This window comes from Lissotriton helveticus, chromosome 1_1 (genome assembly GCF_964261635.1).
Source record: "Lissotriton helveticus chromosome 1_1, aLisHel1.1, whole genome shotgun sequence".
Lineage (NCBI taxonomy): Eukaryota > Metazoa > Chordata > Amphibia > Caudata > Salamandridae > Lissotriton > Lissotriton helveticus.
Window position 1 is genome coordinate 1,860,572,148 of NC_136057.1, and position 15,178 is coordinate 1,860,587,325.

The window sequence follows — 15,178 nt, forward strand, 5'->3', positions numbered from 1 at the left end:
CCACTAGGGAACTAAGAGAAAAGTCAATTCGAAAGGTCATGCATGATGTGTGGAGGAGAATCGGTCAAGAGCAAAGCAAAAGATGCAGTCCCTCAAGTTATGTTACAGGCTTGTAAAGTGCAGCTGCACAAAATGGGTTGAAATGATTCTCATGCAAGGTAGGTATGGTGTACTTCAGTTAGCCTGGCCTTCCATGTCGTAAAGGGATGGGATAATAGTGCATAACTCGAATTAATATAAATAGCTGCCAAGTTTTCAGGATGCTTATGTGTAAGGCTCCCTGCGTTCAGTTTAAGGACTTTTCACTGATAAATACAGACAGAAAGCAATGTTTTTTTCTGCCTGCATTTATTTTTAAAAGTGGATAAATACAAAAAATTGCCCTACTTTTAAGTGACTCTCCATGCTGTCTTTCATGAATTATAGGCCAGCAGATGGACAGCATGGAAATTAAAAAACAGGATGACATTTATTTAAACAATGGCATATGTCAACATACATTTATGGTATAATGCTGGTATTGCAGTGGATTGATTGTTATGTAATAATTGCCAGCTTAAATAGCTAATACTCGACAGACAGCAAAGTATTAGTGTGCGTCAATCAGTGAAATAAATATGGAAATGTACAGTTTGGCAACCTCATTTATGTTCAAAGCACAAAATAATTATGAATAAATACAGATAATATGGCCAAAAGATAAATATGGGTAAGTACAGACGGAAATGTTAAAAAAATAAATACCATAAAACGGGGAGCCCTACATATGTGTGACATTTCCATGATTTCAGTGTGTATTTGTGACACTTAGAGTGACACTTTCCACTCAGTGAAAACAAAGCTACAAAGTGCAAAGTAATAGATATCCGTCATTGCACCCTATTCAGCAATAAAGAACCTGTCTCAAAGTGATACAATAGACCTATTCCATAGGATTATACAGAGTCCGAAAAAGAGGTGGAGAGTAGGCACTAATGAGCTGTTAGCCACAGCTACCTGAGAGTCACTGCCAAAAAAGCAACAATCAAGGGAAATAAACAACAAGCATTGGCATAGCCAATAGGTCTCACTTTTGGGACCTTCTAAGTATTTAGTTATGCAGCACAATATCCTTGGTGCAACAACATCAACCGTTTCATGTCTGAACACTTAAAAGGTCCCCAAGGCGAGACCTATTGGCTATGCCAAATGCTTGTTGAGCATGGTAGGCAGGTTTAGGATGATCTCGATATAAAAAGCTGTTCTCTTATAGGTACCCAGGCTCTGGTCATTTCTGGAGGTTCGATGGCATCACAGCAGGAAAGAATGAGATAAGAGTAAAGACGAAAATTACATTTTAGAGTCTCTTCATCCACAGACAACTAGTGTGAAAGTCAACTCTTTTACCTAACTTCCACTCTCCAGAAGTACATCTATGCCTTTAAACCTACGTCACTCTAAATGTACATCTTTTCTACCCTAGATGGAGTTGTTGCTTCTAAGATCTATTTCAGACAGAAAGGACAAAACGGTCCTTCCAAATACATATTAATTATCAAAATTCTATTCCCTTTGTCTCTAATGCGGAAACCTCCATAAACTTTGATATAGAGATGTGTCAAAAATGTATCTTCATAAGGTTTAGACTGATGTCAGAACAAAACCTAGAAAACGATTTAAGACGTTAAGGAACTGCTTCAAATCATAAGATCATGGTAACAAAGTTGAAGCTAGGTCACACTAAATCGAAAAAGACATCCAATTGTGGTGTTTGAAGAAAACTCAGGCGTTATACAGTAGCGTCAACATCGGCTAATTACAATAACATTCACCCCTTGGGTAGTCTCCCTCTTCCTCTCAATCCCAGCCTATGAATATTTACTTAAAATAATTACGATAAATCTCATGAGATGTAGCGAAGAAGGAAAAAAAAAAGACAAGGTTTTCGGACGGATGGGAAGAGTAGGTGCCTGTGTAATGAATGCTGCCTGGTAACCTTCAGGAGGAGCCCGTGGTCTGTTAAAGGTATAGCCTTTTTACTGGGATTCTTGTCATATAAAGCCATATGGAAAACGGGCATAAAAGCAAAGGGCGCAGGGATGGGTGTAATTCAATACAGATGCAGATCTACTAGACAGAAAGGCAAACAATATTTCTTTCTACCTCGAATATCACTTGTCACCTCACCATAGACACAAACGGGTGAGGCCCACAGCGTCGATGACTCACACGTCCACTAGGCTTTTCCATGGTGACCATTCAGCGAGTACCTGGTGTACTACAACAGTGTCCAATCAAAAGCTTACCGAATATTACAGCTAATATTGCCTCCGAGACAAAATGTGATACAACTATGCTATGCCAGTGTGCATCCGATGAGAAACAGTGAATAGAGTATACCACGCTATATTCTCCCAAAATACTATTCTACTCCAGTGGTCGTGCTTCAACCCGGTATATGGTCAAAATATCGAGTCCAAAATATCTATTAACACAAATATCGAGTCCAAAATATAGAATGGACAAAATATCGAATGGACAGAATATAGACATCAAAAATATCGTTTTAACGGTAAGTAATGTAATATCGATTTTAAAAATATAGAAAGTCAAAATATCGAAGTACATAATATAGGTTATTAAAAATATCGAATTTTTAATAATATCTTTTTTTTAAAAGTATTTTGTATGGTATTATGTGTGTGAAAAGTGTTTATTATTTTGTAATTTATTTTAAATAAATAATTTTATGTTATTTAATTTCTGCGTAATTTAATTCTGTAGCGGGTTGTGGGTTTATAGGGGAATAGGGTGGGAAGTAATTTAATTATAATTAATTAAATATGTTAATTAATTTATCTGTATTTATTTTGAATAAATTGTTAATTAATTTTTAATTGGTAATTAATTAATTCTTAATTGATAATTCATTTTTATTAATTGATAATTATGTGAATAATATTAATTTATTTTATGTAGCGGGTTGTGGGTTTATAGGGGAATAGGGTGGGAAGTAATTTAATTATAATTAATTAAATATGTTAATTCATTTATTGGTATTTATTTTGAATACATTGTTAATTTATTTTTAATTGGTAATTAATTAATTGTTAATTGGTAATTCAATTTTATTAATTGATTAATTGATAATTATGTGAATTATATAAATTTATTTTCACTAGAGTGGGAATAGTAACATTTACCCCTATGCTATCCAACGCTTTCCATACTGTTGCACTCTCTAGAGTGGGAATAGTAATTTTTACCCCTACGCTACCCAACGCCTTCCCTACTGTTGCACTCTCTGGAGTGGGAATAGTAATTTTTACCCCTACGCTATCCAACGCTTTCCCTTCTGTTGCACTCTCAGGAGTGGGAATAGTAATTTTTACCCCTACGCTATCCAACGTTTTCCCTACTGTTGCACTCTCTGGAGTGGGAATAGTAATTGTTACCCCTACGCTATCCAATGCTTTCCCTACTGTTGCACTCTCAGGAGTGGGAATAGTAATTTTTACCCCTACGCTATCCAACGCTTTCCCTACTGTTGCACTCTCTGGAGTGGGAATAGTAATTTTTACCCCTACGCTATCCAACGCCTTCCCTACTGTTGCACTCTCTGGTGTGGGAATAGTAATTTTTACCCCTACGCTATCCAACGCTTTCCCTACTGTTGCACTCACTGGAGTGGGAATAGTAATTTTTACCCCTACGCTATCCAATGCTTTCCCTACTGTTGCACTCTCTGGAGTGGGAATAGTAATTTTTACCCCCTACGCTATCCAACGCTTTCCATACTGTTGCACTCTCTGGAGTGGGAATAGTAATTTTTACCCCTACGCTATCCAACGCTTTCCCTACTGTTGCACTCTTTGGAGTGGGAATAGTAATTTTTACCCCTACGCTATCCAACGCTTTCCCTACTGTTGCACTTCCAGGAGTGGGAATAGTAATTTTTACACTCCTGCTATCCTACGGTAATAATATTGTGTATTTTTATCAATATTATGTTAATATATATATATGTTTTAACATATATGATTGTATGGTTTTTTTTATAAGTTAAATTAATTATTTTATAATTGTAAGGTAATTTAAGTATTTTTAAGTATATTTTAGCTATTTGTTTTTAACATGTTTTTTAATTTTACATTATTTTTAAGAAATTCGATATTTTTACAAAGTATATATTTTTAAACGATATTTTGGATTCAATATTTTAGTACTTACCTGTTTGTAGATAGGAATTCGATATTTTGTCTGTCGATATTTTGGCATCGATATTTTTGGTAGTTTATATTTTGTCCCTCGATATTTAGTCAGTGATCCCTCCAAACCCACACATGAAACCCATGTATTACACTCTACTAGTACAGTTCATACATCGGCATCGTAGTCAAAATACAATTTCCTGTACTCATTTGTAAAGGTCTTGTACTTGGTTTCTGTGTCTAACATTGTTTGTGCAGCCATTAAACTTACACTTACCTTAAAAGTGAAACTGTCACCAACGTCGCCAAGCCGTAAATGGTTTCCTAGGTGACGGTGTAGGTCGTAGATGCAGGAATGGCAGTCTCCAGCAGGTACCGCAGCAGGCAAGGCCAGGAAGGGAGGGCGAGCCACGTCGATATCCAGATCCGGTCACATCCAAAAAGGAAAGGAGCCAGAGCATGAAAAGCCCGAAAAATATAGGGCATGGAGCACGAGGGCGGGACTGCTGAGGTGCAGAAACACCCATCCAGTGACTTCTGCTATGACCACTGATTGGTCGCAAATGTCTCTGTTCTACTGGTAGGTCCGACTCCCCGGCAAGGTTAAGAAGGGGTGGGGCGGGTTGCAAGAGCTGCGACAGGCGTAGTTAACCTAACCCTAGGTACAGGGGCGTGGTGATCAGCAAGCTGTGTGCGCTTTATCGCATTTTGAAGGAGCAGGCCAGTGCAGGGTGGACGGCGTTTTGATAAGCAGGGTGGACAGCGTCCCTCCTGGAAACTAAGTGGGGGGATGCCGTCCACCCGCCTGGTGCCCCGACTCAAGCCCCGGATGTGTGGGATGGTGGGCTGGGTGTCGGGGCTATGAGATGTGCGGAGGAAGGCCGCATAGACATTGACAATCAGGCAGTGTGACCTGCAGTTAACCGGGGGGTCCCATAATGATTTCTGTTGTGTTTTCTTAGTCTTTCCCCAATTTTCTAGGCTAGGGTGAGCAGACATTTCTTAAGTGACATGGCATTGTAATGGTGAAAGGATTCCGGGGCAAACGGAGGTGACTTGGCTGTAGTTGGCACAAATTGATTGTTATCGCTTGTGCCCTTCGTGCCCCAATACTATTACTAACATGGATGATGTCATAACATCAAAATCAATGCCCTAACAAACTTTACAGGCTCATGTGTTAAATGGACTTAGTTTAATTTCTTTGAACAGTCTCTATCACCATCTACTGGCAAAGTTTTTAAGTAACCTTTTAACCATAAAGCTCCTATTACGCTTACTGCACAAGTCTGTGTTATCTTGGTCCTTAGATTAATTAAATGAATGCTCCGCCCACATGCGGAACTACGCGTAGAGCGGCTGATTATATTCCACCACTTTGCGGAGTTCCGCGTAGTGCTGCTACGCGAACTCCGCCCACCCTTACTTTTGTGATGTGCAAGTGTGATCGGTGGCAGCTTTTCCCCCTCATCAACTCAAAGTGCCCCATCCTGCCAACACCTATTGTCCCTTTGTCTCACTGTCTCGGAGAAATACACAATGACTAACTGCCAACTACACCTAGTCACATGACTCAGTGTCAGGCTGCAGGCCCCAAATGATTAGAACAAGAAAATGGCCACTTTCTAAAAGTGGCATTTTCAGAATTGTGATAAAAATCAGGCTTTACCATTAAAGAGGGCTTTTAATTACAATTATTTAGGCATCAAACTCCACCTGCCTACTTGCTCCCAATTGAAAGGTATCACCTATTAAATGTAATCTTATCCTATTGGAGAGGTAAGGCCTTGCAATAGTGAAAAAATAATTTTGGAGTTTTCCGCTACCAGGAAATGTAAAAATTAAAAGTACATGTTCAACTTTTTATCTACACAGCACCCGCCCGCGAGGCTATTAAGGGCCTGTCCTAGGAGTGACTTATATGTTTTAAAAAGGAAGGTTTAGGAAAAAGGTTTATTTTGAAAGGTCGTATGGCTGTTTAAAAACTGCACACACAGGCCAGAGACATGTTTAAAGGGCTACTTAAGTGGGTGGCACATTCAGTGCCACAGGCCCACTAGTAGCATTTCATTTACAGGCCCTGAGCACATGCAGTTCCACAGTACTAGTAATTCAAATATGCTAGTTGGGGGTACGCTTATTTCACCATGTTTAAATGAGAGAGCACAAGCACTTTAGCACTGGTGGGATGGGGTAAAGTGTACAGAGTCCTAATGCCAGCAAAAACAAAGTCAGCAAGATAGGAGTTTGGATTGCAAAAAGTTGGGGGAACATCACGCCAACGATGTCAGGTCAACAATAGACAAATATTTTCAAATCCAGTAAAATATGTTTGTTGTAATCATCGGCTTTGACCAATATATTTCAAATGCGCAGTACAGCACACATGCAAAGTCGGAAAAGCACAAATAAATGAAAGCATTTCTATTGTTGAACGCCTCCTTTGAAGGGCGTTAACTTTTGGCGCAAAACCATGTCTACAAAACTTGGTTTTGCGTCAAAAGGCATGGGTGGTTTCATGGGAACGCCCATGTTCCACCCATGTAATGCCTCCTTGGCACTAAGTAACACAAAGCAGTGATTAGCGCTATTTGTAGGGTCCTTTCCAGCGCAAAACAAATTTTGCGCTGGAAAGTAAATAGCAAAAACAAAATCATGCTGGTTAGCGTCACTTTTGTAACCCACCACAAAATGTTTGCAAATCTCCCCCGAAGTTCCTTTTGGCACATATAATTTGCTACCCCCTCTAAAACCCTCCTGGAGACACTGGATGGAGATTTACCAAATCTCCATACCAAGCAGCGCAGCCTCCCATGTGGCTGTGCTTCGCAACAGAGAAGAAGCAGGAGAGCGCCATTTTTTCAAAGATATGGCTCTCTCCTCCCCTTTCCCTTGCGCCAGTGCTGATTACAGATGGCGCGCGCCACGCACCACCTTAGCGCCATAGAGCTAGGGTGTGTGTGAGTCTAGCATAGGTTTTGCACAGGAAGGGTACCCTTCCTGTACAAAATACTATGCTTAGACACAAGAGAAAGCTTTTCCACTCTAGAGTGTTTAGTAAATTGGGTTTAGCGTGAGAAACCTTGGGTGGTTGCAATGGGAACGCCCATGCACCACCCTTGACACACCCCCATGGCGCAAAGTAATGCGTTAATTGCAAACACAACAGTGATGGACAGAATGTGGATCAATGTCACACATTCACCCCAGTCCAAAGATCTGGGCCCAAATCCATCGTTTTTCCACTCCACACCACCCTGGGTTAGACAATGGCGATATGCAAATCAGCGCTGACCCTGTGCCCCATGGGAACAGTCCAGTCCGAACTACAAAAGCCATGTCCTTCCCAGAACGGAATCAAACATCCGAGGACCGGCCCGGTTTCGAGGTAACACCTCTCATCAGCCCGGCTAGCTTGACTCCAGTGGTGTGGAGTGCCTGGGACTCACGTCTGAGCATCCCCAGTACACTTAGAGCGGTAATTGCAAACACAACAGTGATGGACAGAATGTGGATCAATGTCACACATTCACCCCAGTCCAAAGATCTGGGCCCAAATCCATCGTTTTTCCACTCCACACCACCCTGGGTTAGACAATGGCGATATGCAAATCAGCGCTGACCCTGTGCCCCATGGAAACAGTCCAGTCCGAACTACAAAAGCCATGTCCTTCCCAGAACGGAATCAAGCATCCGAGGACCGGCCCGGTTTCGAGGTAACACCTCTCATCAGCCCAGCTAGCTTGACTCCAGTGGTGTGGAGTGCCTGGGACTCACGTCTGAGCATCCCCAGTACACTTAGAGCGGTAATTGCAAACACAACAGTGATGGACAGAATGTGGATCAATGTCACACATTCACCCCAGTCCAAAGATCTGGGCCCAAATCCATCGTTTTTCCACTCCACACCACCCTGGGTTAGACAATGGCGATATGCAAATCAGCGCTGACCCTGTGCCCCATGGGAACAGTCCAGTCCAAACTACAAAAGCCATGTCCTTCCCAGAACGGAATCAAGCATCCGAGGACCGGCCCGGTTTCGAGGTAACACCTCTCATCAGCCCGGCTAGCTTGACTCCAGTGGTTTGGAGTGCCTGGGACTCACGTCTGAGCATCCCCAGTACAGTTCTGGGAAGGACATGGCTTTTGTAGTTCGGACTGGACTGTTCCCATGGGGCACAGGGTCAGCGCTGATTTGCATATCGCCATTGTCTAACCCAGGGTGGTGTGGAGTGGAAAAACGATGGATTTGGGCCCAGATCTTTGGACTGGGGTGAATGTGTGACATTGATCCACATTCTGTCCATCACTGTTGTGTTTGCAATTACCGCTCTAAGTGTACTGGGGATGCTCAGACGTGAGTCCCAGGCACTCCACACCACTGGAGTCAAGCTAGCCGGGCTGATGAGAGGTGTTACCTCGAAACCGGGCCGGTCCTCGGATGCTTGATTCCGTTCTGGGAAGGACATGGCTTTTGTAGTTCGGACTGGACTGTTCCCATGGGGCACAGGGTCAGCGCTGATTTGCATATCGCCATTGTCTAACCCAGGGTGGTGTGGAGTGGTGTTACCTCGAAACCGGGCCGGTCCTCGGATGCTTGTTTCCGTTCTGGGAAGGACATGGCTTTTGTAGTTCGGACTGGACTGTTCCCATGGGGCACAGGGTCAGCGCTGATTTGCATATCGCCATTGTCTAACCCAGGGTGGTGTGGAGTGGAAAAACGATGGATTTGGGCCCAGATCTTTGGACTGGGGTGAATGTGTGACATTGATCCACATTCTGTCCATCACTGTTGTGTTTGCAATTACCGCTCTAAGTGTACTGGGGATGCTCAGACGTGAGTCCCAGGCACTCCACACCACTGGAATCAAGCTAGCCGGGCTGATGAGAGGTGTTACCTCGAAACCGGGCCGGTCCTCGGATGCTTGTTTCCGTTCTGGGAAGGACATGGCTTTTGTAGTTCGGACTGGACTGTTCCCATGGGGCACAGGGTCAGCGCTGATTTGCATATCGCCATTGTCTAACCCAGGGTGGTGTGGAGTGGAAAAACGATGGATTTGGGCCCAGATCTTTGGACTGGGGTGAATGTGTGACATTGATCCACATTCTGTCCATCACTGTTGTGTTTGCAATTACCGCTCTAAGTGTACTGGGGATGCTCAGACGTGAGTCCCAGGCACTCCACACCACTGGAATCAAGCTAGCCGGGCTGATGAGAGGTGTTACCTCGAAACCGGGCCGGTCCTCGGATGCTTGTTTCCGTTCTGGGAAGGACATGGCTTTTGTAGTTCGGACTGGACTGTTCCCATGGGGCACAGGGTCAGCGCTGATTTGCATATCGCAATTGTCTAACCCAGGGTGGTGTGGAGTGGAAAAACGATGGATTTGGGCCCAGATCTTTGGACTGGGGTGAATGTGTGACATTGATCCACATTCTGTCCATCACTGTTGTGTTTGCAATTACCGCTCTAAGTGTACTGGGGATGCTCAGATGTGAGTCCCAGGCACTCCACACCACTGGAATCAAGCTAGCCGGGCTGATGAGAGGTGTTACCTCGAAACCGGGCCGGTCCTCGGATGCTTGTTTCCGTTCTGGGAAGGACATGGCTTTTGTAGTTCGGACTGGACTGTTCCCATGGGGCACAGGGTCAGCGCTGATTTGCATATCGCCATTGTCTAACCCAGGGTGGTGTGGAGTGGAAAAACGATGGATTTGGGCCCAGATCTTTGGACTGGGGTGAATGTGTGACATTGATCCACATTCTGTCCATCACTGTTGTGTTTGCAATTACCGCTCTAAGTGTACTGGGGATGCTCAGACGTGAGTCCCAGGCACTCCACACCACTGGAATCAAGCTAGCCGGGCTGATGAGAGGTGTTACCTCGAAACCGGGCCGGTCCTCGGATGCTTGTTTCCGTTCTGGGAAGGACATGGCTTTTGTAGTTCGGACTGGACTGTTCCCATGGGGCACAGGGTCAGCGCTGATTTGCATATCGCCATTGTCTAACCCAGGGTGGTGTGGAGTGGAAAAACGATGGATTTGGGCCCAGATCTTTGGACTGGGGTGAATGTGTGACATTGATCCACATTCTGTCCATCACTGTTGTGTTTGCAATTACCGCTCTATGTGTACTGGGGATGCTCAGACGTGAGTCCCAGGCACTCCACACCACTGGAATCAAGCTAGCCGGGCTGATGAGAGGTGTTACCTCGAAACCGGGCCGGTCCTCGGATGCTTGTTTCCGTTCTTGGGAAGGACATTGCTTTTGTAGTTCGGACTGGACTGTTCCCATGGGGCACAGGGTCAGCGCTGATTTGCATATCGCCATTGTCTAACCCAGGGTGGTGTGGAGTGGAAAAACGATGGATTTGGGCCCAGATCTTTGGACTGGGGTGAATGTGTGACATTGATCCACATTCTGTCCATCACTGTTGTATTTGCAATTACCGCTCTAAGTGTACTGGGGATGCTCAGACGTGAGTCCCAGGCACTCCACACCACTGGAATCAAGCTAGCCGGGCTGATGAGAGGTGTTACTTCGAAACCGGGCCAGTCCTCGGATGCTTGTTTCCGTTCTGGGAAGGACATGGCTTTTGTAGTTCGGACTGGACTGTTCCCATGGGGCACAGGGTCAGCGCTGATTTGCATATCGCCATTGTCTAACCCAGGGTGGTGTGGAGTGGAAAAACGATGGATTTGGGCCCAGATCTTTGGACTGGGGTGAATGTGTGACATTGATCCACATTCTGTCCATCACTGTTGTGTTTGCAATTACCGCTCTAAGTGTACTGGGGATGCTCAGACGTGAGTCCCAGGCACTCCACACCACTGGAATCAAGCTAGCCGGGCTGATGAGAGGTGTTACCTCGAAACCGGGCCGGTCCTCGGATGCTTGTTTCCGTTCTGGGAAGGACATGGCTTTTGTAGTTCGGCCTGGACTGTTCCCATGGGGCACAGGGTCAGCGCTGATTTGCATATCGCCATTGTCTAACCCAGGGTGGTGTGGAGTGGAAAAACGATGGATTTGGGCCCAGATCTTTGGACTGGGGTGAATGTGTGACATTGATCCACATTCTGTCCATCACTGTTGTGTTTGCAATTACCGCTCTAAGTGTACTGGGGATGCTCAGACGTGAGTCCCAGGCACTCCACACCACTGGAATCAAGCTAGCCGGGCTGATGAGAGGTGTTACCTCGAAACCGGGCCGGTCCTCGGATGCTTGTTTCCGTTCTGGGAAGGACATGGCTTTTGTAGTTCGGACTGGACTGTTCCCATGGGGCACGGGGTCAGCGCTGATTTGCATATCGCCATTGTCTAACCCAGGGTGGTGTGGAGTGGAAAAACGATGGATTTGGGCCCAGATCTTTTGACTGGGGTGAATGTGTGACATTGATCCACATTCTGTCCATCACTGTTGTGTTTGCAATTACCGCTCTAAGTGTACTGGGGATGCTCAGACGTGAGTCCCAGGCACTCCACACCACTGGAATCAAGCTAGCCGGGCTGATGAGAGGTGTTACCTCGAAACCGGGCCGGTCCTCGGATGCTTGTTTCCGTTCTGGGAAGGACATGGCTTTTGTAGTTCGGACTGGACTGTTCCCATGGGGCACAGGGTCAGCGCTGATTTGCATATCGCCATTGTCTAACCCAGGGTGGTGTGGAGTGGAAAAACGATGGATTTGCGCCCAGATCTTTGGACTGGGGTGAATCTGTGACATTGATCCACATTCTGTCCATCACTGTTGTGTTTGCAATTACCGCAAAGTAATGCGTAGCAGCACTATGCACCGCTTCGCATTACTTTTACATTATTTCAAGTGCTAAACAAGTTTAACACTGGAAATTAAATTAGGAACAAATATTTCACTTTTTGCGTCACGTTTTGTGATGCACATTTTGCGCAAAATCTTAGTAAAACTCCCCCGGGATCCATTCACCATTCACTACACTGTCTTTGTAAAAAGTAGGACTTCCATCTTTCATGGTTGCTTTTAGCTCCAAGCCTACCTCTGACAGAAACCCCTTCCAGCGACCTCGCCTCCACCTGCTCTATACCTTGCAGGAATAGACAAGGATTCAGGTACCACTTGACGCTCTGCCAAATTCCTTCAAGTTCACAGCCTGGTGAAAGTCCATCCAGTATTAGCTAATGTTTACACCGGAAGTGTTTTGCTTGAACAACCTTAAATGTGCAATTGACAGGATGCCTCGTTTTTTTCCAGTATCTGGTAAAAATTTAATAAGTTTAGGAGTTGTTGGGTAATAGTTATTTTCATATTGCGCTTGCTAATTCAATTGCCCTGTCCTCTAGTTCCTCGCTGGGCTCTTCAGAGGTCAGTTGTGTGAACAGGTCCTAATGACTGCATCTCACCAACACAGGGTGACCATGGCGAGGCGAGTAGCAGTGATCGGAGCCGGCACCAGCGGCCTGAGCGCCATCAAGTGCTGCCTGGACGAGGGGCTGGAGCCCACCTGCTTCGAGAGGAGCGAGGACATCGGAGGGCTCTGGAGGTTCAAGGTAGGTGTGCTTGTGTTCATGTGGTAGACGTGTCCCACAAACGTGCAGGAAAGCTATATCCTCGACAGATGTTCATGCTGGCCGCTGGCTGTATCTCCAACCCTTTCCTATGAAGTGTAACAGGAATTGTACCCCTGGGGGAAATGATGCAAAAGGATGATTATTATAGCATGTTTTTAAAGGAATGTTGCCAAAAACTACACATTTACCTGTATTGACCTTTTTCTCTGCTTCACCATTTCCCTCTTCTTTCCGTCCTTCCATGCATCTTTCTTTCCAACATGTTTTTTTGTGTTACACGTATTTCATTCTTTCTTTCAATTTTAATTTCCTTCTGTCTATTCTCTATTTCTATCAGCCTTTTTTCTAGCGTTTTATCCACTTATTCTTATGTTTCTCCTTATATTCTTTCACACATTATTTGCATTTTTTTTGTATTCCTTTCATTAGACAATTCTTTGTTTGTCTTCTTTCCTTCAAGTGCCCATCCTTTCATCTCACATTTCTTTATATTTCAATATATTTTTCTGCTGTCCTTCTGTCTTTCTTTCTTTCTTTCTTTTCATTTCTCTTTTTTATTTCTTTGATCTTTCCCTTTCTTCTATCCACTCTTCATTCATCATTTTCTTTCTTCTTTTTCTTCTCCTACACGTGTTTCCTTATTTTCTGTGCTCATTTGTACGTTCTATCCGTCATGGTTCCTTGTTCCTTCCTTCATTATTTGCATTTTTACCTGCTTTCCCTTGCGCTCTCACTCCATTGGCGTCTAACTTTTTTGGTTTGTCATTTAAATAGTTTTGTCTTTCTCTCTACACCTGTTTTAGGCTGTTTTACGGGTTGCTTTTGGTCCGCACCTCACAGCTGTGTTATAGTTTATTTTGGGGATTTTAATTAGTTTTAACTTGTGACTTGCGATGACGCAAGAACCAAGATAAATGTCACGAAGGGACATAAAACAAATTATTCTGGCTCAGGCACTCCTCCCCTTAAGCTGTTATAGAGGGTAGGTCAATAGTTACGCCCTAACCTCCCATGTGCTTTGAAAGACTAAGTGGGTCATAAATGAATGATTTACTCTGCTGCATTGCGTGAAAGGCAGAGTCCATAGAAGATATGGCACTGTTTATTTCTCTCCCTGCGCTGGCACACTTTAGGCTGCCAAGTGCCAGTGGCGAATGCATGTCAATATTCGGATGATTTTAGTGCGATGTTTTTCCTTCGCATAAACCATTACTTCGCAAGTTTTAACTGCGCATGTATGTATAACGCAAATTGTTATAAATGTACTATGGTTTATGCTAATTAAAAACATCACACTAAAATCATGCTTACACTACATTACCTTACACTACCTTACACTACTTAAACACCACTACACTACCCTAAACCCTAACCCACTACCCCCTGCACGACCCTCACCCTTCCCCAGTCCGCACCCTACACTGCAACACTACCCTGCACGGCACCCTACTCTACCCTAAACCCTAAAACACTACCCTACACTACACTAACACCACAACACTACCCTAAACCCTAAAACAATACCCCCAGCACGACCCTACCCCTACCCACAGTCCAGTCCTTACACTGAAACACTACCCTGCATGACCCCGACACTTCCCTAATCCCTAAAACACCAGTGAAAAGCTGGGGTCAGGATTGGGGATGTAAGAAGGGAAACTGCACATAGGAAAGAGAGCAAGGTAATAAATGGACTCCCATGGAGAGGTGAAATTAAGAAAAAGTCTCTCTCTGATATGCGCCTAGAAAGGATACAAGTAATCTTTTGAAAAGGATGGCAGAAGAAGCTATACTTCATGAGAGGGGCAAACATAAAACAAGCATTTACAATGCAATGGTTTCGCCTTTGCAAAAGTTAGAGCTATTGGCATTGCTCATGACATTATTTTTATTTATGTTTTTTTTTTAAACATAAATAAATGGCATTGTCATTTACAATGCCAATAGCAGGGCAGGAGAGCAAGCACAAGCAACGAGGGGGCAGGACAGCAAGCACAAGCAATGAGGAGGGGGGGAGGACAGCAAGCACGAGCAACGGGGGCAGGGGAGCAAGCACAGCCAGGGGGCAGGGATGCAAGCACAGCCAGGGGGCAGGGAAGCAAGCACAGCTAGGAGGCAGTGAAGCAAGAACAGGACGGGCTGCAACTCTGCCTGGGCTGCCGCCATTCTCACTGCCTGCATCTGTTGGTACACCTAAGTGAGACCATACTTAATACATGCCTCCACTGACACACTTGAGTGAGACAACCCTGAATGCATGAATCCACTGTCATATGAAATCTTTGAGTAAATCAGCTATAGACGGATCCTAACTTGAATAGACCCCTGGGGTAGCCAGATGCTGTGATTGACATGTGGAAGCAATAAGATATGGCAGATTTAGTGAGACTGGCAGCCTGTATTGTACCTGCAATCGTCCTTGCATGCTGCACACACAGGCTCCCTG

The 15,178-nt window shown here is 44.5% G+C and overlaps 1 protein-coding gene across 4 annotated transcripts in view; it reads left to right on the forward strand.

Moving 5' to 3' along the window:
- Positions 1-15,178, forward strand: part of LOC144754038 (flavin-containing monooxygenase 5-like) — a 289,281-nt gene that overhangs the window by 32,708 nt on the left and 241,395 nt on the right. For 2 of the 4 annotated variants that reach the window (XM_078641572.1, XM_078641559.1), the window contains exon 2: positions 12,573-12,711. In XM_078641572.1, the coding sequence (XP_078497698.1) occupies positions 12,580-12,711 (132 nt within the window). In that variant the 5' untranslated portion in view covers positions 12,573-12,579. The other 2 variants (XM_078641565.1, XM_078641552.1) reach the window with 2 other exon arrangements.